The 25,753-nt window shown below is 28.0% G+C and overlaps 1 protein-coding gene across 3 annotated transcripts in view; it reads left to right on the top strand.

Moving 5' to 3' along the window:
• The window catches only part of LOC129976599 (homeobox protein cut-like), a 283,318-nt gene that overhangs the window by 178,546 nt on the left and 79,019 nt on the right, over positions 1-25,753 (top strand). For all 3 annotated transcript variants that reach the window (XM_056090238.1, XM_056090240.1, XM_056090241.1), the window contains 2 exons: positions 14,747-14,795; positions 14,982-15,024. In XM_056090238.1, the coding sequence (XP_055946213.1) occupies positions 14,747-14,795; positions 14,982-15,024 (92 nt within the window). The remainder of the gene's footprint in view (positions 1-14,746; positions 14,796-14,981; positions 15,025-25,753) is intronic.

Below are 25,753 nucleotides of genomic sequence, written 5' to 3' on the forward strand. Positions count from 1 at the left end.
TAACTATTTCCCAAGACACAAATCTACAATCTACATATAACAATCGTTTGACAAATTTCAAGTACTAATGTTTGAGGTGATCAAGTCAGTAAGATTACTTTTATATACATCATCATGAAAAAATACCATTTTAGAAAATAATTTGGTTTATTTTAAATCGAGAAATAATACAAATCCATTCACACTCTTCTGTCAAAACATAGATTGTTATAAAATACATTCAAAAGAATTAAAACATGCACAGCTTTTGGAAATTTTTAAGCTGTTCATTTTTACATAACGCTGCTGATAAATCTTAATCCTCCTTTAGTTTTTATTAATTATCTTTATTCAGGCCATTAAACTTTAGCCCTTTAGTCTTTTATAAAGTAAAGGAAGAATTTTTATTTCAATTTATTTTTCAAAACTGGCAACATAAATTGTTGATGTTAAAAATAGTCAGAGTTGAAAATCACTTTTAATCCCTAACTTCTAAACAATTGCAGCTATCGAAAAGCTTTTAATATAAAAATTATTCGTCTTAATGAGATGCTAATTCGCTTCAATTTATTTATTTTCTTAAAAAAAGTTGTAGAGAAATAGAAATTTACACATACACATTTTGAAATATATTGTCTATATAGGATCTTATGGATGATCGGGGGAGATATGCAGAAATTTCCCTAATATTGGGTAATGAAAACCATTACAATAGATAATCTTTTTTTAAGGAATCTACCTAATAATATTTTTATCCTTGAGATATATATTTATAATCTTCCAATGAGATTTTGAATTTTATTTAGATGCAACGCTTGTAACTAGTTCCAAATATTTTTGTAAAAAAGGGAATGATTGTGTTTATGCAAACACTATTCTAGAATGGTCAAAAAAGGCATTTCCTAATTGAAAAAAAAACTATTATTATTTGGTAAATGGTTGTTTCGATATATTATAATACTACTTATATTTGTAAATTTTAATGTGAGCCTCCTTGGTAGTTTCAAGAATGTCAAGGCAATATGCAAATTCTCGCCAAGTACTGACCAACATTTCGGCTGTCACCGCAGATATATCATCTGCGATCATAACTTTGATTACAGATGTTATGTCTGGTGTGACACCCGAATAATTTCTTTTGTCTTAATGCTTTAAGACAAAAGAAACTATTCAGTTCATTTATTTTAAGTGAATTGAGAAGCTATTTATAAGTTGTCCTTAATATTTTAATTTATTCGAGCTTTTATTGCACAGTAACAAATTTTTGTGAATCACTAAAGTTATTTTGATTCTGATATTGATTTTAAAGCTTCCTTATATTAATTTTTAGTTCTTTAAAAAATCACTGAAAAACTGCAGCTAAGACTTTGATTTTCTAATTATAGAAAAAATCCTCTTGCCTGAAATACTCAGGATTCAACCAATTTTTTAGAATACCTAACAGACGTAAATAGTAAGCATTTTTATTAGCTATAACAGCTATAAAAACTCTACCTTGATTATTGAGAATTCTGATGATGGTTTGCTCCGACTTTTCATGCTGCTTCTTGTAATATTTTGAAACACACAAATATCAGGTAAAATTTCAATCAAATATTTCTCATGCATTTGAACAATGAAAGAAGTTCAGAAAATAAATTAATAATGCTAAGAGTAAGAATTAATTTTTGCAGAAACTTATTTAATTCTATGCAAGTATAGATTGATTATAAGTTTAAGTTTTTGTTTTGATTCTAAACAAAAAATTTTAATAACTATTTTTTTTTCCTTTAACACATCAATAACATCATGCTTTAAAAAAACTTTGATTTACTTCTCTTATTTGATTATATTTCAGAAAATTATTCATTCTAAAACTAAATTCAGAGCAATTTAAACGAATAATTTAAATATATTTCTCTAAAATAACCATTGACTCCATGATTATCGAATGATTTTTCTTCTTCCTTTGATGATTGAGGTTTCAAATTTGTTTCAATAATGATGGCAATACCATTCATCATTATTAATTTTCGACAGATAGAAGTAAACAGCATTAGATGTTATTTTCCACAAGTTTTTTTTATAATGCTCTTTGTTTGGAATTTTATTTTGTTTCACCGAGTGTAAAATTGGGTGTTTGCTTTGTTTATATTTTTATAAAAGGCTAGTAATTTTTTTTTCTTCAATTTTTTAGGTTTTAATTCCATTTTGCATTGTTTTCAATTAATAATTTATTTCAAGATCTTAATGATTAAAGAGAATAATGAATACATGAGCTAAAATTTCTCTTAATATTATTGAGCTATTAAATGACAAAGTCTGATACGGAGGACAAAAAATAAATTTGATACAAAATTTAATGCAAAAAATAAAAGGGTTTGACTCATAAAATAGAAAGAATTTGAAAACATTTCCTTTGTTGTTTTGTTTATCTTAATATCTTTAAATGTTTGTGATTATTTTCGTGATGAATTATTTGAAAAACGCTGTAATACTTTTGCATAAATTAGTTTGGAAAAACATCAATAAAACCAAAATATACCAAAAGTTTTTTTAAAAATTGGAAAAAATATGAGATGTCTTTGGTTAAAAAAGACGTATAACGCAAACAGTTTCTAGTCGAAGAGTTTATCAAATGATATTCTCAAAATCTTGCAGATAGATTAATTAATACATTTCATATTTTCTGAACTAAAAAAGGAACTCTCCTACAGTCTAATCTTAATATTGAGATTTGGATAATAGATAATGCGGAAATTCCATGATGATGATGATGTCGTGTCTGCGTTACCACGGAAAGGGGGTGCAGTAGCTTTTGAGGGTAAATACCTCTGAGCACCCGAGGTCTGAAGTCTGACTTCTAGCTCATATGAAGATGAAACTCACACATTCGCTTGCACAACAGTCACACACAACACAGATGAAGAACAAGCATGGCCGAAACGGGATTCGAACCCAGGACACCCAGATCACGGGGAAGATGCGCTACCCCTATGCAAGGACGCCGGTGGGAAATGTCCTTTTTTTTTTTTTTTTTTTTTTTTTTTGCATTGTGAATTATTAAAACAACTATAGAATGCTTCTGTATGAATAGATTGCTTATTCTCTTATTCAGGCACAGCAGAACATATTGAGAAATGCATATACCAAATTTGAATAAAAAAATGTGCATTAGCATTCATTTAATTTTAATTCGCGATGTTTTTAGTAAGAAAATTTTACCAAAATTTTGAACAACTCGCATTTACAAATGTAAAATACCATTAAGACAAAAGCAAATATAAAAATCAATGTTACTTCTCAAAGAATAAACTTAAAAACAATATTAAAACGTTATATGAAGAATGTTAGAAAGAAGAAATTAAGAATACTAAATAGGGAAATATTTGCCATTTTTTTCAAAAAATGGATTTCTAAAGATGGAATTTTTAATCGATTCTCCCCTCTTTTCCTGATATGCAAGTGTCTTGAAATTTTCTACATTTTGGCGTTTCTCGCTAACAATCAATACACTATTTTAGTATTTTCAGAAATAAATTATCAATTAATCTTTTGATATAATTTAATTGTTATAATATAAGTAAGGTCACTTAGTAGTGAATATAAAAAAAAATGATTTCATGATTCGATAACATTTATAATCATGAGTTATAATTTAAAGATTAAAAGGTGAAAAAAAATTAAATGTTTGAAGATCTATTTTTGAGAATATTAATTGAAGAGATTTTTAAAAATTATTTTTAATAAATTAATTTTGCATACATACAAGCATATACAGTGGCTCAAAAAATTGAGAGTATACCTTACTTTTACTTGATAAATCCGACTTTCAACATAAATAACGCATCACCGAGAAGGGCAAACATGTTTTTATTTTTACCCATAACAAATGGTTTAGTTTAGAGTAAAAATAAAGAAAAATCAACGAAAAACTTCTAAACTGAAAAGTTTCAGAAGCCTTTTAAATAAACATACTCAGATTTTTGCCTCAAAAAATTGAGAATACACCAATGAAATTTTTGCAATATCTTGCATAGAAACAAAGTGTCATTATTAAGTTGTATATCTTTTGGCTAAACGTTGTTTGTCTTTCTCTAAACGTCATGCTACCGATTCGACCCATTTTTGGCTGTATCTGAAGATATTTTTATCCCATTCTTCTCGTAACACTTGTTTTAAATGGATTTTGGTTCTAATTTTGTGTTTTTGAACCTCTTTTTCGCGTATGGTCCACGAATATTTTATGGCATTGATGTCGGGGTACTGTGGTACTGTGTGTAATTGCTGTTCACAATGAAAAAGACATCATATTTTAACGTTACGAGCATACTGTTTAGGGTCGTTGTCCTACTGGAAAATGAAATTTTTAGCACTTTCCTTTAGATTGCTGCGAAGTATATGCAAGTAAAACATATGGTTTATAATGCCATCGATAAGAATTAAATTTCCTAACCGGGATGAGGCCATGCAACCTCAAAACATAACGGAGTCACCACCATGTTTAACTTTATGATGTAAATATTTTGGATCCAAAGCAGTATTAGGCTTTCACCATACAGTATGATGGGTGTCACTGCCAGAAATTTGAGTTTTTCTTTTATTACTAAATATAACTTTCTTTCAAATGTTACTGATCTTCAATTGATGAGTTTTTGCGAACTTTAAATGCTTTATCTGTAATTGCAAGCTGATGAATGGATTCTCTCTAACAATGCGACTTTTATATCCAGCTTGTTTAATGGCTTTTCGAACAGTTTCAGCACTTGCACTTTTACCTATGATTTGAGAAGTTTCTATATCAAGTTGGAAGAACATATGGTTGCAGCAATCTAAAGGAAAGTGTTAAAAATTCGGGTTTAGATGGAAATTTCATTTTCCTGCAGGAAAACGACCCCAAACAGAATACACGTAACCTCAAAATATGGTGTCTTTTTCATTGTAAATAACAGTTACACACACCACCACAGTACCCCGACATCAATGCCATTAAATATTCGTGGACCATACTCGAAAAAGAGGTTCAAAAACACAAAATTAGAAACAAAATCCATTTAAAACAAGTGTTGCGAGAAGAATGGGATATAATATCTTCAGATACAGCCAAAAATGGGTCGAATCGGTACAATGACGTTTAAAAGCCATTATAAGAGCCAAAAGACATGCAAATTAATAATGACACTTTGTTTCTCTGCGAGATATTGCAAAAATTTTATTGGTGTATTCTCAATTTTTTGAGGCAAAAATCTGAGTATGTTTATTTAAAATGCTTCTAAAACTTTTCAATTAAGGAGTTTTTCGTTGATTTTACTTTATTTTTACTCTAAATTAAACCATTTGTTATGGGTAAAAATAAAAACATGTTTGCACTTCTCAGTAATGTGTTATCTATTTTGGAAGTCGGATTTATCAAGTAAAAATAAAGTGTACTCTCAATTGTTTGAGCCACTGTATATCTGCATAACTCAAAGATTTATTTTTGAAAATTTTTCCATGTATTAATTTTATTTTTACCAATAGATCATTAATTACTGAATTTTTTTAATAATACTGTCTTTATTTTTATTTATTTATTGATTGTAAAAGAAAATTGCTCCATGATTTTGTGGAAGTTTATTTATGTAGGTCTTTTTAAATTAATATATTTTGAAAATTAAGTTAATTTTGATAGAAACATAGTAATTATTCCATGTGATGCATCTCAAATTTTAGTTTAAGAAAATAAACATTGTTGGTGAATAAGGACTTGTTTTTTTACATAAAACTGAATGTAATCAAAAGCAAAAACTTATTTTTTCAAATAATTACTTCATTTTTACAAAGTACTCCAGAATAAATATTTGCCTTTTTCACTCGATAGATGTTCATATAGTAGCTAATGATTTTTAGCTTTTTATAATGTATAAACTCTACAGTCAATATTTAAAAAAATTATTGCCGATAATTTCAGAATTATAAATATTTCGATATTTGGTTTCCATATGGAATAAATAATTTGCTTTTGAAATATAACAAGAAGATTTTTCAGGCCATCCAACTAAAAATTCATGCAAATACAATTAAAGAAAGATTTCGCATAAAATGTTAACAAATATTGGTTTCGGTTTTCTTAAAATTTATCTTGTATCAAATATGAATTACAAAATTGATTTATTTTGGAAATTTTATTTATTTATATTTATATTTTTTTTTCTTGTTTGAAAATGGAAAATATCATAAAATTGAATAAATAAACAAAAATTTAAACCTAAAAAATAGTTTTAAATTTCTGAACTATTAACAGTCTTCAGAAATTAAAAGTAATTTATTTTAAAGGATTTTTAAATTTTAACAGTTAATTAAATTTCTAATTTCTGAATAGAAATCTACAATGCAAAACTTTATTCTAGTTTCAATAAATACTTCTAGAACATAAAAAAGAAAGAAAAAAAAATCTACAAACACTTTTTTTTTTAAGAAAAAGCATATTATTTGACATTTACAGAAGCTTCCAATACATATTTTTTTTCACCCACTTGACGAAATTGGTTTCAATAATTCAATTGACAGATTACTCACGAAAACGTAATTGCATCCTTAAGTTCCCATAATCGGCTAAAATGATTTGGAATTATAATTTTCTCCGGTCTTTTTCTGCGATTTTTTTTTCTGCTACTAGTCTTCAGTATTATTAGGAAATTAATTTTTTTACTAGGCCATAATTTCCGCCAGACGATTTCTTTTTCGTACTAGAGGAGAAAAAAGAATATTCTTGCAGATTACTGTATCGTCTGCTTCATTTGTTTATTTTATGTCTTGTATCGTTTGCTTGTTTTTCGTATCGCATCGCTTAGAGAAAAAAAATCCAATCTCGATTAAGAAATCTAAGGGCTATAATTATTTGTTCGCTGCGATCTTTGCTCTGTTGAAAAAAAGTTCTAGAGTCTTCCTGGACGAAGAAACTGACATAATCAATTTATCATTTCAATCAGAAGTTGCTGTACCTAAGCGTAATAATCGTTTACTTGTTTTTTAAACATATTTATTTTATTTAATTAATGAAGTAAAACGAAAATAAATTATTATCGTTAAATGGTTTGCAAATTAACAGTTTCACTATGTGTCAAAAATATATTTATTACTAAATGATTTTACAAGCTAAAGTGAGATAATTTGTTGGTAATTTATTAAATGAGATTATTTTATGTATCAGAACAAAAGTTTAAGCTTTTAGAGTATAATGTTGTTTTATTGTATTGTTTTATTTATTTCATTTACAGTGAATACTTATTTTTATTACTTGGATCATATCTGTATGATTGAATGCTCTAAACATCTGCTTTTTCGAAGTTTTTCATGGATAATCTTCGAAAAATTAAAACATCAATTTCCAACAGATTTCACATATTTTTTTAGTTTACATCTTTATTTTATACCCCCCCCCACCTACCCCCCCCCCAAATAAACTCACTTTCTTAAGGAAGTGAGGAAAGAAGAATAACTAAGAAAGAATTGTTTGAAAACAGCAATTTAATTTGCATTTTATTTAATGCCAGATTTTCATAAACTTATTTCGTCAAACAAGTTTTAAAGTTACTAAAACAAATATTACATTATGGTTAAATATAGCCACAATTTTTGAAAGTGAGAGGATGAATAAATTTTTCTAATTTTAATACTGTTTATTTACATTTACAATAAAATATGAATTAAATACATAATGAGTGAATTCTATTCCTTATTTTTTTTCTACAAAGTTTTAAACTCGAAAAAAAATATGTAAATTTTTAATTAGCTTTAAAACTTTTCTTTTCTAAAATTTTGTACAAGATTTTTTTTTTGTAGCAAAAATTTTAAAATTTCTTATTTTAAAAGTGAATTTTTGTATTAAATATAACAACATTCTTAATAGTATAAAATTTAATAGAAAACGAATATAAAATCGGAAGTTTAATGTGCATAATAAAAAATTATATGATTTGAATACAATGTACATTTGCGGATCAATACTTGTAAAGATTTAAATAAATTTTCCCTTAAACATAATTTTATAGAAAGAAATTATGTAAGTAAAAACAAGCTCAATACTATTACCATTTAAGTTTGGATTGCTAACTCTCTATGTTTGGATCTATACAGTTATCCTTACAACTTCAGAAATATAAAGAGAAATACTAATACTAATGCATAAAGTAGAAATTTTATTTTTTAAATATTTCTTTAATGTTCTATAACATTTCTAACTCTTTGTGAAACTAAGTTTATTGTTTACATTTGTAAATAATAATTTATCTTTCGTAGCTTTTGCTTCACTTTCATTATCTTACTTTTATAAAGGCATTGAACAGATGTTTCGCTAATGGGATTAATTCACGTTCATGTGATACCATTGAATGGATTGCACCAATTGAATTTGGAATCCATGATGTACGAGGGTTGCCTTTTAAGTTTTTACAAAAAGATGCTGGGAAAAAGAAATTTTTGGGGAACAAACTGTTTTATTGCTTTTCAAAATATTCGCCTTTAAGATTTATACACTTTTCCATCCGTTCAAACAGATTCTTGAAACAGTTTTTCCACTCTGAAGTTGATATCTCAGAAACATGGTTTTGGAAGGCATCAACAGCTAGCTTCTTGAGGTAATGAAAATCGCTGCCCACCCACTTTTTGTTTGACATAAGGGAACAAGAAAAAGTCGTTAGGCGACAATTCAGGAGAATATGGGCAATGAGACATTAATTCGATTTTTTTATCTTTCAAATAATCAATTGTTTCATGTGCTGTGTGGGAGCTGGCGTTGTCGTGATGAAAAATGATGCGGCGATTTTTGTTGTTTTTCCTGATTTCGTTGATGACTTTTGGCAAACAAATTTCTGTATACCATTTGGCTTTAACAGTTTTTCGATCTTTTAAAGGAATGGCTGCGGCATATCCTGTAAGGCCCAAGAAACAAGCAATCATTTTTTTTTTTGAAGTGCTTCGTGAGTGAGCAACTTTCGTAGGATTCGGTTCATTTTGAAACATCCAGACAATGGATTGTTGTATAGTTTCCGGTTCATACGAATATACCCAAGTTTCGTCACCTGTAACGATGTTGTATACGGATTTTGCTGTTCCAAATTTGAATTTTTTTTAGCATTTCCTTACACCAATTTGCACGAGCCTCTTTTTGAGCTTCTGTCAAATTGTGCAGAATCCATCTGGAACAAACCTTTTTAACAGCTAAATGTTCGTGCAAAATCGAATGTATTGCACTCTGTGACATGCCAAGGGATGCTTCTATCTCACGATACGTGACATGTTGATCTTCTTCAGTCAACTTGCGCACAGCATCGATGTTCTTTGGAATCACTACTGATTTTGAGACACGAGATTCATCACTGACGGACGCACGACCACGAAGAAATTCTGCAAACCAATTATAAACAGTCTTTTCTGCTAGGGCTTCTTTACCAAAATTTTCACGAAGCGATTCAATGCATTGTTGTTGATTGAGGCCTTTCTTAATATCATTAAAAAAAAATCATCCAACGGAAACCTTCACGAGTTATTTCCATTTTTTTCCCTCACTTGCTTCTTTTAAACCCTCAGTGTAAACAAACTACGCAGACGATTTCTAAGAAGACACCGATTCCAAGATAAAAAAAAAATGTGAATTTTACAAATATCCTGAAGACAAATTTCAGTAACGCATTCTATTGGTCGTTTGTAAAAACTTAAATTTCAAACCTGGTAATTTTACAAAAGGGGGAAAAAAAGTGAAGATAAATATTTGGAAACATGTTCATATACAGTTATCATGCGACTGTGATGTCACCAGAAACAAGCTCATTAAAAACGGCTTCTTTAAACACAGCGCATGAAATTAACACAATCAATTTTGAAACACATATAAACGGAAATATCATGCTAATCCAGATTATAAATCAACTTCCTGTAAGTAGTTTTGCATCTATTCAGAAAAAATAATAATAATAATTCTACAGAAACTTTTAGTTAAAGAGCTTTGAATCTTAATATTTTTTATAATAAAATATAAGCATTTCGAAATGCTTCTTCATCATCTTCTTGCTAATTCAAAACTTTTTAAAATTTCCAAGGAAATATAGCATTTACATCTCCAAATTAAATTCGTTATTGGAAAGAAAACATATCTTTCCTTTTCTAAAGAATTAATAATATTCTGTAGAATTCCTTGTGCTTGTAAAAAACAATTATTTCTATTAACTCATGTTTGTAAAGTCTTTTCAGACGACATTTCCCGCCAAAAAAAAATAGCCATTTTTAAACGAAATTTCCCTGATGAATTCAGCTAATAGGAAAGGTATTCTTTGCATTTTCATGAAACAATTTTTTTAAGTAATCCACCAATCACTGAAGAGACGCTATGTCAGGTCGAATGCATCAAAACTGTTTACATACCTAATTTAATTATTTTCACCATTTTCTTTCTGACAGATGGCATCACGAAAATAGCATTATAGGAAAAGAAGAAAACGCATTTAACCAAACACGATGCTGTATAATATGGCTAAAACAACGAAAAATAGTTTAACTGTACACTGAGTAAAGCATTTTTTTAATATCGAATAAGGCATTGAAGCGAGTTTTAACATTTAATAAAAATATATGACCCATTAAAGCAGAGTTAACAAGCTTATTGTAACGGTAGCTTTTTATAGTAAGTAACTGGATTACAGGTAAACACTTTTCGTTTGGATACGTTCACTCTTCAGAGAGTTTTCACCGTTTCATTTTACTTTTAAATATTAAAAATTTCACCTTGATATTTCTTTTTGGCAGTATTTAGTAATTATTTTATGTGTTTCACAAGAGAAAAATCACATTAAAGCATGCAATACTCCGCTGTGACCTTAAAAAGTGTTTAGATGAAATCAATAGAACACGCGTTGATGTTACTTTCTAAATTCTTAGAATCTCTTTTCAAAGCCTTAGTTCCGCATTCAAAGGAAAGCCGCCATTTTTTTAGCCAGTTAATGGATTTGAAAGTGTATTATGAATCCGAAAGTTTATTGTTAAAGAAACAGTTTATTTCGACCAAATTAGTTTATTCAACTCATTGTAGTTTTAGAAAATGAAATCCAACAATGTTTTAAGAAAAGAAATGACAAACATTAAACTGTTTTAGATTTTAGGAATTCTTTCAGATTTTTCGGATGTTGCGATTTAAATTACTTAGTTACAATTACAGTTGCTTTTATGTGTTCGTAGATTAACCCTACTTTTAAGCATTATTTTTCTAACGATATTTTTTTATGTTTTCTTTTTCGTCAAAAATTTAAAAATTGATATTTTAAACAATAAGAATCTGAAGCATCTAATTTTTCGGCTTAGAGTTGCTCTAAGCATTATTTCTTTTTCGTATCTGCGGTTAGGACTTTGTAGTATGTTTAATATTTATATTACTTACTTCGAAAACTTAAAATTCAAACTAAATAACTTTAGGCTAATTTTCATGATAAAAATATATGTAAAAATAATGTATAATAAATATATAAAATTTGTTTTTATAAAAAAAATGTATTCATTTTTTAATATATTTGAAACTTACCAGAAAAATGCAATAATAATTTAATTGCAGCTTTTAAAAGACTTTTTTTTTGTTCCTCGAGGTTATTGGTCTGCTTTAATTGGTAATGAGTTATTTTTACAGAAAATATTTAATGTATGCATTTCCTTTTCTTTCTCTTTATTTCAATTCCCGAATATCGGTAAAGATTTTTTTTCCAATTTTTACGTTTGCATTGTTGTTTTTTTTAAAGAAAAATTCTTATCAGTTAAATTCTTTAAGATGTTTTAACATATTGTGACGTCTCTAAAGAGCAATAATGGTCAACAAACCTTTTCGCACAATATTTTTTTTAATATGTAATTACTTGCACACATCACACACACATATATAAAGATATAAAGTGGTTTCAGCATTTAAATTTGTTAACAGGAGGCCATATTGCTTGAAACACATCACAGACACCGTTTACCACACAACACCATTTCAATTTAATAATCAAATTTAATTTCAAATTTTTTCAGTGGCTTGGAAATTCCTCACAGTTTGAATAACTTTTTTTTAGCATTCCATTTTGTGCGGAATCTAAAATGAAACTGCAAACAGAAATAATATAACCAAACACAAAAAATCAATATGTAACAACCTAACTTCATTATTTACTTCTTCAGTTTATCGATTTATAAAAATTGTTTTAAATGAGGAAAAAAAAAAAAAAAAATTCACTTCAAGAAATGAAATTAGTTCCCCTCTTCTTTTCAAGGAATTTGAATAGCGAGAATTTAGGGTTAACTGTTTCAACTACAATAGTCTACAAACTTTAAAACTAATAATATATGATAATAAATACATAGATGAAAATATACTTTCATTAAATTATCAATTTTGTCTAAAATAAATTGATTGCAGGTATTGTGCGGAAATCCTATTGCTTTTACATAGCTGTTTTACTTTTTCATCACTTCGAAGGCAAAATACACTTTACACTTTTATTTTTAATTATGTGTGTGTGTGTGTGCGCGCGCGTGTGTGTGTGTGCATGTGCGTGCGCGCGTGTGTGTGTGTGTGTGTGTAAAGTAAAAAATAGTAATAGTAATGTGTGACCATGTAAATATTAAAAGCTTTTAAATAATTTATTTGTATGCCAATTTATTATAAATTGAAATGAAACTTCAAGTAAATATGAAACTTCAAAAGAAGAAGAAGAAGAGAAAAATAATTTTTTCCGAAACCTACATTTTATTGTCTTTTATTAATTCGATATTATTTGATTCAATATAGCTTCTCAATATTATTTCCAAAAGAAATATAAATATAACAATGAATATAAAACATAAAATACGATTTTATGTTTTATATTTATTATGTTTAAAAACAGAAATATTAATGTATATATAATAATGTAATAAAATAATAAAAAATAATTTTAGACTTAATTTTTATCAAGATCTATTAATTCAAAAAATTATTATGAGATTAGAGTTCCTGTATTAAACTTTCTGGTTCATAATAAAAAAATTAATCAGCAAATTATTTTTTTTAAATTTATACTTAAATACTGAAAAGTAATTTTTAAACAAGACAAGCATAGAAACTATACAAATATACAAGGCAATGAAGAGCAGAATCAAAAATCAAATTGCAATTAAATATAAATATATTAAGATTTTTTTTTTTAATAATCGTCATTTTCGATGTTTAAACATTAGTAATATTATTCTTTTGATGAGAGAGATTTGCTGAGTTATTCCATAATTCCATTCAATGTGAAGAACGACTTTCAAATCAAATTTATAAACAGACCAAATTAAAACTTCACAGAATTTTTGTGCCGTTGCCATTATTTGCAGGTTCTGTGTTAGGGTATTTTCCTTGAGCGCAACATAAAACTTCTTCCCATTCCTTGAATTGAGCATAACATGTATCTGTTAAATGAGAATAGAAACATCTTTCTTAAAATATTCACTTATAAATAACAAGGTATGCCCAAAAATTATGTGCAATTTATAATAACAATAATTTAGTGACAGAAACAGTGAGTGAATTTTGATTTAAAAAAATGTGTATGAGAGAATGATTGTGCGAAATCAAGAAAATGATTAGAAAGTTTATTGCATTTTAAAAATTCTTATTATAATTTTCTTTGGAAATTTTATTTTCAGAAATTTAATTTAAAAATTACTTATTTTTTAGTATTCTTGTTGTTGTGATTTTTTTAAAAAAAAGATGCAGTGGATTTTCATTTAAGGTATATGTACACACTTGAAACTTCGAAAATCGTTCAAAATATCGAATATTTTTTATTGCTTAATAATGTTTTCTGATCCTTAACTTTCAAACGATACCAAGATGTTGTCAATATTTGAAATATTTCTCGAGTTATAATTATTTTTCTTGAGGTTCTTTCATTAAAATCTCTTGTTACGGTGTTTTTAAAACTCATTTTATGAAGAATGATATTTTTCCACTATGTTGCTTCATTCGAACAATCATAACTTAACACGAAATGAACCAAATACAGTTACTTATATATCAAAATAATCTGTATGAAATAGCGGATATTTTGTGCTTCAATCAAAGTTATATTTATAGAAATAAATTTTTAATAGCTGTTTAAAAGTTAAAATGACAGAAAAAAATCTCGCTTTTTCTCGTTGATGAAAAAAATTGTTTAAAAAAAAACTACACATTTTTATAACTTGCTTGAGGCAGACAACATGAAGACTAATATTAGGCATCATTTCCAATTAGAATTGTGTGTCTGTACAAATTAGAATTTAAGATATCATGTTTCAAAAAATAGGTTAATTAGCTCATTAAATATTATTTAATTAATTAATATATAGTGAATTATGGTTTTTTCTCACTGAAATGAGTTTAAACATATAATAATAACCTACTGTGAAAAAGCTGGATTTTTAAAGTTATAATTAAAAAAAAATCTTCAAGTGTGTACGTACACCTTAATTGACCAGAAAACGTAATTTTCTTTGTCTTGCAAACCCCCAGATCAACAACTATTTTTAAAAATACATTTCTACAAAAATTGAATCTCAACTTTCTAAGGATAAAATTTATAAATGTTAAAAAAAACTAGATGCATAAATTTTTTATAATTTTTTTTGTATTATATATACGTATATTTTATAACCATTGATAAGTAAACGATATTTGCTTTCAAATAATTTCAACTTCATTTAGAAAATTCGAGCTTTTTGGTATAAATTTTAATAGTAAGAATTAATTATTTTAATGGAATGATTTTGTTTTTAATTTCAGATAATCCCCAACATGCTTATATGAAAAGATATCAAGAAAGTCCAATGAGGTAAAAATTTCATAAAACTTCCGTAATTTTATAAAAATGCTAAATTGAAATTTTTTAATTAAATCTTATTTCAAGCAGGAAGCATATTTTTGATGTCAAATAAAGAGCTAATTTTGCTCCAATAAAATAATTATATGCCAGGGACAAAATATTCTTGAAATAAATTAATTTTTTTTTCAACTATAGGGTGGAATCTTCAACTATGTCAGATCCCTCCTGCGGCCTTCACGTGAGTATTTTATTTTTAAATAAATACTTTAGAATGTTTATTTAGAGTTTTCTTGGTGTTTGGATAAATTTTTAAACATTTTTATTTAACTTGATTTATGGCATGTTTATATAGTTGAAGTTTTTTAAGTTTATATAGTTTAAGTTTATATGTTTATATAGTTAGAGTTTCTACTTGATAGTGAGTTTGTGAATCAACTGATAATAAACATTAAATAAATAGGAAGTAATTAAAATGAAAAAGGAACTTTTCTTTTCGTATTTTTTGTGGTTTAAAAAGGTATGTCCAAAGCATTTCATTGCTTGATCAGACTTTGTACTTCTAATGGATCTATTATGTTATCCTTTAGTTTATCTCTAATGATAACCTTGCACTTTCTTTGAAATAATACGTACTGTATTTTCAAAAACCACTAAAAAAAAATTTCATACATTATTCAATTATTTCTTCTTACTCAATAGATTTCACGAGTTAATTTACAGTTTTAAAAGAATGTTTAAATTTAGACTTTGATAGTATTTGAATCAACAACTTTTAAATAATTTCGTCCAAAATTATATGCAGTGGCTCCCAAAATTTCAAGAATTTATTTTAATTGAATACATTTACAAAGCACAGATGCGATGTTCTTTATTTTTCTAAAATGATACTGTGCTCTGATTTTTGCTGGGTCACCAATGACTCTAAATCTAGTACTTGCTTCTTAAAATTTCGGCCAAAATAAAGTTTGTATAAAAGCTAAATTTTAAAGCCTTTGTTTATTGTAACAAATTAAATCTATATTAAATTAGTTTTAATAATAGATCCTAAATATCATTTAGATAATTAACAGCTTTGGTTCTTTTTATCGATATAAATGTGTGTAATTTTTTTAATTGTAATTTTTGCAAAAGGGTCCTTTAAATTTTGTGTCATCCGTAACTTTGTATTTGCTTTTAATCGAGACAAGATTAAATTATTAAACAAAGATTAGTATTTGAATTAATATATTTAATGATATCTCTTAATCAAGTTTAAGTCTTAGTTAATTTCCTAATTTTTATCTTAATTCAGCCCATATTAACTTCATTTTAAAATGTTCTCTTATCTCCTGATCCAATTCCCACTTTTTATTTAATTAATTCTGCACGCGCTCTGTAAAACTGCCGATTACAATATTTTCTCACACTCTGAAAGAAGAGATAAAAATCCCAAATGCTTACAACATTTTTTCAAAGCTAAGATTCCCTTTATGTACTTTCCCTACATGTGTCAAAGAAATCCCTATCAAAATCTCATAGTAAATCACTGAAAAGAAAAATTTCGGTCTCTTTTACTTCTGTGTCGCGATGTAGACTGTATATCTCTTACCGTTTTTTATGTGTATAAATTATGCCTCCCCTGATGAAATAAATCGACGTTAAAATACCAAAAGTTTCTTCTTTTCAGCCGCGAAACTGCTATTATATATATATATATATATATATATATATATATATATATATATATATATATATATATATATATATATATATATATATATATATATATATATATATATATATAATGATATCTCTATATCTAAATTAAATCCTGATTCATTTTCTAATTTTTTTCTTAATTTAGCCCATATTAACTTCATTCTAAAATGTTCTTTTATTTTTTAATCCAATTCCATCTTTTTTACTTAATTAATGCTACAGAAGCCCTGTAAAAGTGCTTAAATCAGCGGTTCTCACACTCCGAGTGAAGGGATGAAAGTTTGTTGATCTAAACAAATTCTTTGAAAAGATTCCTGTAACTCCCTTACCTAAATCGACACGTGTAAAGAAATCCCTTTCAGAATGTCATGGTATATATCACTGTGAAAATAATTCGGTCGCTCTTTTCTCTTTTCTCTCTTGTATTGTGATGTCGCTTCTTGCTTGTGCATAAATTATGCCTCTCGGGATGGAATAAAGCGAAGTTTTAAAACTAAAAAATTATGCATTTACCCCCACACACACGTGTATGTATATGTATATAAAATTTTAAGGCATATTTTAATATATTGTATGCTTGAAACTGTATTAAGCTCATTTCAAATAATAAGCCATGTATAAAACTCACACAAATGCCCCATGTTTCATAATCTTCCTACAATTCAACATGTCGCAAATTAGTCGATGAAATGCCATCAAAGTTCTTCCAACTAAAACAAAAAGTTTGAATATTGCAGACGACTTTCTGCCAAGAGGAGAAAAGCCCATCTGTCACAAAAAGAAGAAGAGAACGGGAGCACTTAAAAGTTGTTCGTAATTAACCTTTTCCTTTTTCCCATGAGGCTTAACACCAGCGACTGAATTGCCCTTTCCAAGACATCCACATGTCTGAAAGAATGTCCAGACTTCACGGAGTAAGAGTGAACAACAACAATAGAACACCACTGAAAAAAAAAGAAGAAGAAGACATAATAATAATAATAATAATCCGAAAAAAAGAAGAATCCTATTTCGCTCGGTCCATAACGAATTTGTTACAACAATCCTCCACTGAATATTCGAGGAGTTCGCCATTATTTTAATCGTGTACTTGCCTCGAGTATTTCAACCTTCAATTACGTAGAGTTACTTGAAAAGCCAATAGTAATGAGCCCAGGAATCCTAGAAGTGAAGTGAGTTAAGTTCATTATTTTCTATTTCCCTTGCTCGCCATTAGAATCGAATTCAAAACTTGGTAAGGTTCGAAAGCGGGAAGTTCTTTTGTAGTAATGGCTTTTCTAAATGATACTGCGAGGGGTCAGTTCGTAGCCATCTCGGAGGGCACGGTTGCAGCGTGAAATGGCCACTGACGACCTTTGACCACGAAATGACCATTCGGAAAGGCAGGGCTTATGCGAAAATGGTAGGGGGAAATTCCTGTTGTAATCGCGTTTTCGAATATTCTGGGTTAACTCTCTTTTCATGATCTAAAGGAACATGACTGTTGATGTGCTGTGAACAGCCCGCGCAATTTGTAATGACTTAGTGGCAATTTCTTAGGAAAGGTTTTTCTACACTTATAAAATAATTTTTTGACAATAGAAGTGAAATAATTATGAAAAAATAGACATCTTAAATAAAAATTTATATCTTGAAGAATTCATTTATTTTCACACTTCTATTAATAATAAAAATGATCGTGCGTGTGTGTATGTGTGTTGGTGCTCCTACAGGTCAGACCATTTGTCCTACAACTGCCAAATTCGATACATATATATCTTGGAAAATGGAAATGTGCGTTCGGAAGGATTCGTTTTAAAGTTTTAATTAAAATTTTAATTAATAAAAAATCAAGCTGCATTTTGGTGTTAATTTCACGATAATATATATATATATATATATTCTTTTTTAACAATATCATTCTTATAAATCTGCAAACTTTTCCTAAATTTTAGGAATTTTTAAAAGATAATATTTTTTGCCTAATTTCCAACAATATATTACACCGTTGGAGTGAAATTCAAATCATTGTCAACATTTTAATATTTAATCGATTGACTTTCTTTTGTTGTTGAAAGCTAAATACGAAGGATTCTGTTTAATATTTCTGTGCTTACATGACAAATAAACAAAAAAGAAGTTAACGATATTGAGAAATTTGAAGATAGATGAACCGGACATTTATATTTTTAATGGCTCTATGATATTAAGAGACTAGCCTCCATTAGAAAAAGTCATATATACAGTGAATATAAATAAGACATTGAAACTAACACGTCTTTGAAATAGTTTGGTGGAATCATGAACATGAAATTATTTATATGATTATCTAAATTATTTTATGAAATTATTTATATTATAAATAATTATTTATATTATATAAATAAATTATTTATAATAAATTTAAATTATCTATATGAAATCTAATTAATTATTTATAAAAATTAAATAAAATTATTTATATGAATTAAATAAAATTATTTATAAAAATTACTTATATGAATTAAATAAAATTATTTATAAAAATTACTTATATGAATTAAATAAAATTATTTATTAAAATTTATTATATGAAAAATTATTATATGAAAAAATTATTATTTATATGGAAAAAAAATTATTATAAATTAAAAAAATTATTATATGTTATCTAATAATTATTTATTAGATTAAAATTATTTATAAATAATTATGAAAATTATTTATATTATTAATTTGAAAAAAAAATATTTATATGAAACCAATATTCCCGATGAATTAATTAGTCGCTTAGAATGATTAATACATAATAATTTGAATATGCATTATGTTACACACTATGTAATAATGATGATTTTCTTTATTAATGTAAAAATTTTAAAATCACTAATGACTTAATATATTAGAATGTATAATAAATTGATGACTATTTCCTGTTATGAGTTTACATTTTCAGGAAAGTTTTTATTATTTTAACTGCAATTGAATTATTATACAAAAATTTATATCTTGGAAGTCAAGAATTTGACTGCTTTTGTAAAGTTCAGTTATATAGACTTGCATTATGTTTCGCGCAATGTAGTTACTATTCTTGACTGTTCCTTCAATTCGGATTATTTTTGCGGCTACATACGTGCATTTAAAAAAATTCTTCAAAATTTTCAAAATCATTCAAAGATATTTTAAATTTTTAAAATATTTTTTTAGTTTTATATATAATTTAAAGATTAACATGTAATATTTCTTCATCAATTTATAATTACTTCAATTACAAAAAAGAAAAAAAAAATGTTTTTGAAAATTATAAAATGAAAACCTTCCTCTTTCGGCGACCAGTTATTAGACTACGATATTAATCGCATTAATTTAGGAATATCAACAACTTTGAAAAATGCCATCTTATCATGCTAAATTAAAGAATTATTTAAATTTATATCTGTACAATAAACATAGAATATTCTGATTGGTTGGTTGTCATGACAATGTGGCAAAATAACTGACGAATAAAATAGGGGAAATTTGTATATTTGTTGAGGCTAGAGGCTCTATCAACATTTCATTAGGCAATGTCTTCGAGGGCTGCAGGTGATCAGCGAGAATTTATCCCATAGTCATAAGCTTTCATTGGCGAATAAAATAATTCATAAATAAAAATTGGCGAAATTGGAGCTGAGGGTCTAATTCTTTGGGTTTCCCACTTATTTTATAGATAATTTAGATGTATTTATTAATTTCATCTTTGTCTTTGTTTATATATATATATATATGTTACCGTTAAAGTATGAAATCCGTTATTTTATAGAATATCTAGTTATTCCATGAAATAACTGATCGTGTCCGTTAAAGGGTAAAACTCTCTTGTATTTCATGGTTTAACTAGTTATTTCATAGAATAACGATCTGCAGCCAGTTAAAGTGTAAAATAATCTATATCATATATCTCGCACGACAAATACATTTACCTTCCACCCCTACTGCATTTATGTTTTTGTTTGTTTGTTTTAGAAATAAAAAATGTTTTTGTTTTAGAAATAATGTTCTTTGTAATTCCAAGTGTCATTTTAGTAATCCTTGTTGTAACAAATGATTTTATGGTACTTTTCCATAAATACTATTTATACGCTGCATAAACTAGATAAATTGCTTCTTTTTCATTTTAATTGTCTATCATTAGTTGAATTTCATTTTAGATAAATTGTTTATTTTACACTTTAACTGTCTCTCATTAGTTAATTTATAGAATACCTAGTTATTTCATAGAATAACTAGTTAAAGTGTCAAATTAATAACATGTTACACACTTTAACGGACACGATCAGTTATTTAATGGAATAACTAGGTATTCTATGAAATAACTGCATTATATACTTTAACGGTAACATATATAAGTTTTGTGATACAAAAAAAAATAAGGGGGATTGTAACTTTCCTCTTTGGGATGAAATAAAATAAGAACAAAAGGGAATGTAAAAAAAATATATTGTTATTAAGAACTTGTAGGATAAAAAGTAATTTAATTTAAAAAGTTTAGAATATTCTATGCATGTTTCCCAAAGTTAAAGCTTGCTTTAAATTATATAGAATTTATTTGATCTTTTTCTTGATTAATACTGTAATTAACTTCTTAGTAGAACTATTATTGGAACAAGGAGTGTTTCTTTCCGACAAAAAGTTCTTAACTTTGTAGATTCTATTCTTTCTGCTTAGAAAAAACTATCCTATATTATTTAAAAAGACATATGGAGTCGGTAGGCATGTGCAGTAATTAAAAAAAGAAAGAAAAATATAGATAATATATTGGAGATATCTTTCCAGATATTGTGTAGTGCAATCTTGAAACATCACTGAAATCGTTCAATAAATATATAATGCATTAAACCACTTATTGGCCCACAATAATTAGACATTTTAAATATAAACAATAATTAAATGTATTCCAGTAATTTAAAAATGCAAATGTCATACTTGGTCATGAAATGATATGTTCCAATATTTAAAATGCATGACATATATATATATATATATATATATATATATATATATATATATATATAAATCTTTGTCATCTATATCTAATGCAATATGCGAAATTTCAAACATCCCAACTGTGATTCACTCCTGAACAAGATAAATTCCTCTTTATTCCCTCCTTAATTGACGCAATTGCGTGCACCACCCACGTGCTTTTACAACCGATTCCTCGCTCCAAATTGAACCGAAGCGAGAACGTCGCCGGGAGTAATTAAAAGCAATCGAGTCTCAGAGACGCCGCTGACCAATCATCATTCGGACAAAGAATTCATGCGTTTTCGTTCGCGTCTGAAGTTATTCTGTTCGGGCATCATTCTCTTCGGAACATACCACAAGAGAGGAGACCTCTCAAACAATAAACCTTCCGGCCTTCTTCCACTTTATGTGTCCCCGGACTATCCGGTAACCCCCCAGTCTACCCACCCCTTACTTTCTTCACAGGATGTCAGAGGAGTAGGGGGGGGGATGGACAGAACGACAAAGAGTGAACGAAACGAACGAAATGCGTAGTGGTGGGGAAGGGGTTGTCCTCCTCCCCCAACGCTCACTTCTTCCGAGCGATTCCTCTGCGTGCATGCATACCGAAATTAATGTTGGCCAAACCCGGTCATAATTATTGACGGAGTTGAGGCCGACATTCCGGTGCCAACAAACCGACTGAATTTTAAGGGGGGGGCAGAGTTGAGAGGAGCAGCAGCAACACACGGGGAAGACGAAGAGAAAAGGAAAGGGTGGGGGATGTACCAGAGAGGGAAGATCAGTGGTAGAGAAAGCTAAAGGATTAGCACGCGTAATAGCACAGTTGCAAAATGGAAGGAGAAGGGGGGGATCTTGCAAACAAAGACTCCGAGAGGGGGGTAAACCGCTGAAAGGAGTAATTGAAGTGTTCATTACGGTCACCAGAGGGCCTGAGCTGGGAGATAAGGCCCCACGTGACGTCATTGGCGGCGTTGGCGCAATTTTCTGCCTGGTTGGACGGAGCTTTACGCGCCGACGACGATCCTCTGTTCCAATTCCCCCCTCCCTTCCATCCTTCTTGGCCCGTATTTTTAAGCCAGCCTGTCACCGGTCGTGTCCAGATAACCAGTGTCGTTTGCGTAACAGGTAGTCTTCCCCCCACTCTCTTCAATAGCTTGGGTGATTTTTTTTCCCTCCCTTCTCTCCCCGGTTAGGTATCGTTTTATGATGTGAGTCCAATGGGTTTGTGGCCAATCGTTCGGAAAACGTCTCGTCGGCCGTTGTCACCGAATTTTACGATCGCGCCCACCGGTGAAAATACATTGTATCGCTCAAGAGGATTGAGAAAGGCTTCAGTTAAGCCTTATTGGCTATGGGTTGAAAAGTAGCTTATAAGCATTTGCATTCAGGGTACAAGTATTTTTAAATTGGAAAAAAAAAAAAAGTAGGAGATGATTTATGAAACTGCGAAACTAAAAAAAAACTTTCATGTGTAATCAGAGAATAATAAAATTATAAATTTGGTATATTATTTTTTTTTGAGTAACAATTTTGAATCACTTTTAAAAATGACATAAAGTAAAAACTATTGATTTCATGAATTATTACGTATTATATATATATATATATATATATATATATATATATATATATATATATATATATATATATATATATATATATATATATATATATATATATATACATCTTGGGGGAATATGTATCCAAATCTTGGGGGAGGGGGGAGTGCAAAATCAGCAACGTAGTTAAAGTGGCAAATGATCTCTCCGTCATTCTTAGGGGCCATCATGGCTTAAAAGCATCATTGAGTTTATGCTATTTTTTTTTTTTTAAATATCATGGAGCGGCGACAAAATAATGTCATGCCTGGGGCGCCACTTTATCCTTGTTACGCCATTAGATATCGAAAGAATAGTATAGTTAATATCGAAAGAATATTATTTTATTAATATAATAATATCCGAAATTCTACCAAAATAATGAAACAAAATGTAAATAGGTTTTTTCACTTGATTTTACAACATACTGCAGCCTATGTCTTTCTTACTATCAAACTTATTTTAGAATTCTTTACTTTTTAGGAACCTAGTCTATAAGAATTTCATGTACTAATTGGCCCATTCGCGAATACATTTCTGTCACAACTCAAAAGGGAATAAGTTAAGGTTTATTTGTCCCAGCAATGTTTGTGGCATTAAAAAGGAGTGCAGTGCCCTATTTCATCCGAAATCGCCTGTTAGACGACACTTTCTAATTTTAACTTGACTTTTGGGATTAGGATTAATTTGCCCTATAGTAGTTTTACTCGAATAATGGGGAACAAATAGGCGAAGTTTCATCCAAATCACCTCAGTCTTTCTGAAGGGATACTGGAATATATATGCATATTGAATTTCATAAGTATCATAGATTTGTTTTTACAATTTAGCTCAAGTATTTATTTCCTGCTTTTTTTAAAATTTTTGTTCTATATTATTTGTATGAGACATTCGAATTTATTACTTCTAAATTCAGTAATACATTCGAAGATCTTCGTTCCATCTGACGCGAATTTATTGTTATTGTAGTATTATCAGAGAACAAGACAGAGGCACACTATATAATTTGTGCAAATCATATCTTTTTATATGTGCATTCAGCGGATAAAAATAAAATGCTTTAAACCTCCATTAATTTTGATTAATAAGGGTTTTCCGTTTAAAATTTATATTAGATATAAACTTTATATTCATGAAAAAAAAAATAGTTATTTCTTCTAAAAATCAATAGCATTCGAATTTTTTTTTTTTTTTTTTTGTTATCATTGGAAAACCTGATGTTGTTTTGTCTTGAGGTTTTTGAAGCGATTTGAAGGCAACAAATTGTTGAAGCCTCAAAATGCATAGGCAACAGATTGACGATTTATCCCTTTTTTTTTTTTTTTTTTGGAGTCGGCTTTCACAGTATAGCTTTTGAAATATCTATCGTCTGCTAATGTAGTTTTATTTTGGAGTCGGCTTTCACAGTATGACTTTTCCATTATCTATCGTCTGCTAATGAAGTTTTATTTATACTTTTTTTAACTATACAGTTTTTATTACTCACTTATTCGCTTTCAAAAGCTTGAATTTCAGTTTTTATTGGCAGTTTTTTGAAATTTTCTCTTTGAAATTTTATTTATCTTTTACTTACACTTTTTAGTTGAAATTAAAGAGTAATTCATTTCATAAGTACATTTTTACAACTTTTTGTAACCCAGAGAATTTATTATTTTTTCTTTTTTATATAATGCAAGGGATTTTTTTTTTTTTCCTTTTTTAAAGGACGATGTGGATTAAAAACTGGGCATAGTAGTTCCGATTTAGAAAAAAAATGTAACATTCTTTAAAAAAAACATTCTTATTATTTTTATCATAATATTTAGTATTCATTTAACACTTTTTTGCTTAATGGCTTATTAAAATTTGTACAAAAAGTAAAAATTATTTTATCAGTGGTGAGGCACAAAATAAATTTGTTAAAAAAATAAATATTGTCGTTTTCCATTTTCTTAACAAACATTTTTTTTTCTCTTTCTTAATAAAACTATTTTGTACTGAGGCATTTATATTTTCTTTCATGTAGAGGATCATTAAATTCCTTAGGTATTATTTTTCTATGCAAAATTAAAATATAAAAAGCAAATTGTTGATTTCGAAGCATCTTAATTGTTAACAAAGGTAAATCAAATTGATTATTAAAAATAAAACATTTTAATTAATGATCATTAATAAAAAGGAAGTTATTGTAAATGAAATATTCTTAATCGTTGACAATTCAAATAAAGGCGTACATGAAATGTGAATATATTAATGTAATGATATTTTAAAATCTAATTTAAACTTAATTAATTTCCAAAGTTTTGCCTTGAATTAGCTCATCTTAACTTCATTCTAAAATATTCTCTTATTTCCTGATCCCATTCCACTTTTTCTTTTTAATTAATGCAATAAAAGCTCTGTGAAAATGCTTTAGTCAGCGGTTCCCACACTCAGAATGACGGGATAAAATACTCTTCAGCTAATCACATTCTTTTAAAAGATCCCTATGATTCCCTTACTTGTGATTGACACGTGTTAGAAATACCTATTAAAATCTCACAGTATATATATATTCACAGGGATAATATTTTCATCAGCTTTTCCTCATTTCAATCTTCGAAAAATAGTTTTTGTATTATCTTAAAATTAAAACAAATTATCTTTTTAATGATATCAATTTTATTTCCGTAGAATTTCCCCCTTAATTTTAATAATATTTTTAATTTAATTTCATACCTGCTA

This window comes from Argiope bruennichi, chromosome 7, assembly GCF_947563725.1.
Source record: "Argiope bruennichi chromosome 7, qqArgBrue1.1, whole genome shotgun sequence".
In the NCBI taxonomy this organism is placed as follows: Eukaryota; Metazoa; Arthropoda; class Arachnida; order Araneae; family Araneidae; genus Argiope; species Argiope bruennichi.